The sequence below is a fragment of the Corapipo altera genome, unplaced genomic scaffold, assembly GCF_003945725.1.
Source record: "Corapipo altera isolate COAL_440 unplaced genomic scaffold, ASM394572v1 107b, whole genome shotgun sequence".
In the NCBI taxonomy this organism is placed as follows: domain Eukaryota; kingdom Metazoa; phylum Chordata; class Aves; order Passeriformes; family Pipridae; genus Corapipo; species Corapipo altera.
Genome location: NW_020884951.1, coordinates 418761 through 423742, shown reverse-complemented (window position 1 = coordinate 423742; position 4982 = coordinate 418761). Strand labels below are relative to the sequence as shown.

Genomic DNA, 4982 nt, shown 5'->3' with positions numbered 1-4982 from the left:
GAACCTGTTTCCAGGGAAAGAACAAGAATACCTGGAAGGGAGACACCCTGCGCAGGTGTGATCAGGTGTGCCTGTGTACAGGTGGTTCAGAGCAGGCTGGCAGGTTTGGGGCATGGGGTGACAGCACAGCCACTGCTGCTTTTAGCTGCTGCAGAGTCCCACTGTGTGCAAAGCCAAAGAAAGCATCCCAGAGCACCACTGCTGACCAGAGCAATCTTGCCTTGAAGTGGTAAAACCAGAGGAAAAGCCAAGAGCATCTGTCCCTGCTTGTTCCCTGCTCCCCCAGACTGAGGCAGCAGCTCCCCAGCTATCAGCTTAGCTGCTGCTGGAAGTTTCTGGTGCTTCAGGAAAAAGTGATGGTGAGAGCTGGCTCCAGGCTCTCCCTCTGAAATTGCTATCTCTAAGACCATAATGAGATTTTCCAGCTTTGTTCCCTCAGCATCTCAACGACATCTCCAATCTCCTCCTTCCCCCTCCACAACTGCCTGGGAGTCCTGAAGCACGTGGAGCTGGCACCCGGCACCCCATCAGATCAGCCCCCAGCTTTGGTGCTTGGTGTCTGGAGGTGGGACGTACTGTTGAGGTCGCAGCCGACGAGCTCCATGCGCAGCGTGGCGCGGACGGTGGAGTGAGTGGGGTTAACGCGGATGTACCTGGCCACGATCGGGGGGTTGAAGCGGTTCTCTTTCACTCCAGTTGCATCCACATTTGCAAGGAACCTCTGCAGGAAAAGGGATGAGGAGGATTGTCGTACCAGTGGAAAGAGAGCTAGGCAGGACAAGGGTTTCTGGGGAGAAGAACAATCCTGTCTGGCGCTCCTGTGTCTTATCACCGTCCTTACAGGGAACGGCAGCTCAGGGAAATGACCTGAGTTGTGATTCAGGCCAGAGAAGTGTGAATGGGCCAAATCAGGGTGAACCACTGAGAAAGAAGAGGAGAACGATAAACTTAGGGTCTGTAAAAAGGAACTTCGTTTTATATTTTCACAAAGGGGAGAAAAAGAAGGAAAATGTTCCAGTCCTGGAACATTTGAACCTGGAAAAAGTTTTAGCCACAGCTGGTGTACACAACAGAAGCTTTTCTGGATATTCTTGTTCTCCCAGTGGAATGATCAGCTTATGCATATTTAGGTTGTGTTTTTTTCTAATGTCTACTGATTCTCCAAATCATCTACATAATGTTTTTAGAAAGCCAAATTTGCCTTTAAGGTTGAAAAAGGTATTCAGGCAGAATCTTATGCCTATGCTCTGAGTAACATGCAACATAACATTAAGCAGTGGATCTCAGAGTTACCCAGAATCGTGGAAAGAGATAGTTTAGACAATTTAAAATGAGACAGAAAGTCCCTCGCAGATCTCTGATCTGCAATCCAGTTACCAGGCACTGAATGTTCTCTGTTTCTTCCCTAACCTCAGGAGCTCAGGAGATCTCTGCCCTGTGTACAGAGCTCCCTAGTCCTCATCGCCCCAGGGCCCCATTCTGGGAGGACACCCTCCTCAAGACCCATTCACTTACCATTTGGGTGCTGGTGGTATTTCCCTTGTACGCCTTCCACCGTTGCCCATCAAGGCTGTAGTAGACAACAAACTGGGAGACATAGAAGCTGGAGAACTTTTGTCGGGCCCCTTGGGTTTTTATGGCGTGAATAATCATGACACGCAAAAGGTCCACCTGGGAATGAAAAGTCAGGTATTCACTTCTGATGGCAAACCCAAGCCATGTTCAGGCAATGCACTATAAACCTGTGATGCTGCTTCCTCCTGACATAACTGAGCACTGGTTATGAAACCAATTAAAACACTCGTTCATAAGGACACAAGTCAGACAACAGCTGGGAGAGGGCAGGGGGGAGCTGTTTGGACAGGTGAGCTGTTCTCACTTAGTCCTTGGGGGATTTTTGCACAACCCAGTGCTGCAGCTGGGCCACCAAGTGGTCCTTTTGCTGCACTGAGGATGGATATAGGGCCAGGCCAGCAGCAACCACGACCAGACTAACTCCCATTAGGGTCTCAGTGCTCCCCTCCCAAAGGGAGGGGGAAACAGTAGGATGTAGTTGGGGAAACGCTGGCCATCCGTATGAGTCCTGTACAGTGTGTCAGCCACGAGCACGCCCTTGTAATGCCCCCAGTGGTGCCTCCAGACACAGGGCCCCTCTCACCTGGATCGAAGCATTGCTGCGGTCGCTGCTCCAGGCATTAATGGAGCCAGTGTTACCCAGCCTGGCCAGGTGAGGAGCCCACTGCCCTGCAAGGAGAGAGCACAGACATGAGGGCACTTGGAGCTGCCAAGTCCACCCTCAGGATTGAGTCTGAGGATCACCTCAGGGTTTAGCAGCCATCTACAAGGTGGCAGAGCACTGACACCATGGGCCAGACATGTGGGAAGGCACCTCCATGTCCTGAGCTGACACGGGCATGGCTGGAGAAAGGACTCTACCGGACACCCAGTGTAGCAGAACTTTGGGCAGGCAAGCACATGAGCTGTGTTGGCTGAAGCTGCCCTGACCTCACCTGCCTTCCTTGCAGGTACTCACCATACTGCCCCGACGCTGTGATCTGAGAGTCTGCAATGCGGCCTGAAGCCAGACCAAGGGCGTCCCGACAGTCTGCAATGAACAGGGGAGGGCAAAAAACAGGGAGAGTTGATTAGATAAGGAGGCTTTTGAAGGAAGAGCCTAGGCCGGGTAGCAGCCTCCAGGCTCAGGGAGGTTTTCAAGCCTCCAGGAACTCACAGGTTTGTTTGTCTCACAACATTTCGATGCCTCCACATCCCTCCCTGCATTGTAGGGGTGCTGAAAGTTCTTGCTCCTGACCCCCATGTCAGCAGCAGAGAGTTCCCAGCATCAGTCACAGTGGCCTCTTGCCAAACTCCCACCCCTGAGTCCATGACCTCTCATTCCCACATCCTAATGTCCCAGCAGTGCAGAAAAGTGTCTCTTCTTTATACCTAAGTCTTGCTCCCAGGCCTTTTTGTTGCTAGGCAATGTCTTTGAAAAACAAATATCACGTTGCTAAAGGAAAGTCTACCTGACACCCCTCTCTCTGTGTGTCTCTCTTCTGGTCTGCTGAGCACAGGGATGTTTGTCTCTTATAATAATCATTATTATTAGTGACTTGTCACATCCTGGCATCTCCACTGTGTGTCAAATACTCCTGGGGAAAATGTGAATTCGACATCTTAAGCAGATTTTTAACTTATGGCAACATTTTTTGGCTGACATTTAATACTCTTTTAGAAACAGGAGAGAGACTGTCACTGTGTGATAAAACACTACTCTCACACACCACTTCCCCCAGTGCTTACTCATGGTGAGTTAGAAACGTGTTGTTCTGGGGTGGAATCAGAGGTTTCCTGTGGATTTTGCAGTTGCTCATTGCGCTGTTTCTATCAGATCAACCTGTGGTCAGGCAGTGTTGCTTGCTGCCTCCTGTCATCACTCTGTGCCTCAGTTTACCTCCTGACATATGGTTAGGCAGTTAGGCACTGTACCTGACTGACAGTGTGGACATTCACTAGCTTGGTTAAGTGCAATTTACAGGGGACCCAGGGATCCTCAGTTCTGGAAAACAAGAGCTCTGGGCCTAAATGTTTGCAGGCTGGTCTCCCAGCCCTCACCTCAGGTGTGTCCCTGACTCTGTGCTCTCTGCTGGGCTGTGCAGGGTGGCAAGGACTGAGGTGGTGACTTTCTTTCAGAGTGAAAAGTCAGAAGATCCCACTTGGGTCACCCCAGGAGAAAGGCTGAGAGATCTGGGGGAGGGAGTTCAAACACATGCTGGCTGTGGCAGCAGGTAGTCAGGGCTCAAGGGGGATCACTCACTCGAGTCATACACAAGGAAGAGGGCACTCATCCCAGCTTGCTGGTGCTCTCCCACTTTGCACTCTACCCGCCAGATCCCAGCATGTGAGGGCCACATCTCCACTGTCCCAAAGACACCTGGCCAGGAATGGAGAACAGAGCAAAGGTGACTTACTGGCTGTAATGGAGTGACACAGTGCCAAGTGCTGTGCAAACACAAAGCCAGACTTTTCCAGAACCAGTCCCCCTCCTTAGCATCCCCTCCTGCAGGCTTGGCACTTCTTTAGAGCACAGACACCAAGCCCTGGCAGGTGGGGGGTGCACAGTGCCTGCACTGCTTCTCACCAGGATAAAGGTTGTAGACTCCCATGCGATACTCCTGCCTGGTCCTGACGCTGAACAGCTGCCCATGGAAGTGGACAGAGTGGATGTCCTCAGTGCTGCCCATGTTCAGAAGGTGCCATCGGACCCGCTGCTGCTGAGCCATCACCAGCCCGGGCAGTGTGTCGCTCACGTAGCCGTTGATGGCTGGGAAAGGCAGTGGTCAGGAGTGGCTCAAGGCTCTGGGGCTTTTCCATCCCGATATAGATTATGGGATGGAAAGGGCAAGAGCAAGATCCTCACCGTGGAAGGAATGGTTTCTCTTGAAGTCAGGGCTGTCCTGCTGGATGTGGCAGGGAGGGAGGCAGTTCCTCTCCACGTTCTCCAGGAAGTACCAGCTTTTGGTCTCATCGAAGATGGTGAAGAGCAGGGAGAACTCCTGCACAGCCAGCTGCCTCCTGAAGATGAAGCTGAGCACCCCACGGCGGCAGATGATCAGGGGCCCAATGAGGCCTGAGTGCAGGTCCTTCTCCTGCCAGGGAGATGGGAAATAGGAGGTTGTCTCAGAGACTAGTCTCGCTTGGCTCCCACTCTGAGGCATGTGCAGGATGGGAAGGACATGCTGGGTTCCCTGGGGCATCCCTGCTCTGCCCTGAGCTAGGAAAGGTTGAGAAGCAAGTGTTTGAATGTGCTTTTGAGAGGCATGGTGTCTGTCTGTCCAACTGTCCTATAGTCCCTACTACACTAACAATGGACCAGGGACCAAATCCAGGTAGATTTGGCAGAGGGTTAAGGAGTTGCAGAATGCTAGTTCTCTACAAGTTTCATAAGATGGTACAATTGGGAAAAGGGGTGAAAAAAAAAA

The 4982-nt window shown here is 51.8% G+C and overlaps 1 protein-coding gene across 3 annotated transcripts in view; it reads right to left on the bottom strand.

The window, feature by feature from the left end:
• The window catches only part of F8 (coagulation factor VIII), a 23200-nt gene that overhangs the window by 1533 nt on the left and 16685 nt on the right, over positions 1-4982 (bottom strand). For all 3 annotated transcript variants that reach the window (XM_027663238.1, XM_027663240.1, XM_027663241.1), the window contains 7 exons: positions 4421-4649; positions 4142-4324; positions 3818-3934; positions 2534-2605; positions 2159-2244; positions 1516-1671; positions 577-721 (listed from right to left, as the gene is read on the bottom strand). In XM_027663238.1, the coding sequence (XP_027519039.1) occupies positions 577-721; positions 1516-1671; positions 2159-2244; positions 2534-2605; positions 3818-3934; positions 4142-4324; positions 4421-4649 (988 nt within the window). The remainder of the gene's footprint in view (positions 1-576; positions 722-1515; positions 1672-2158; positions 2245-2533; positions 2606-3817; positions 3935-4141; positions 4325-4420; positions 4650-4982) is intronic.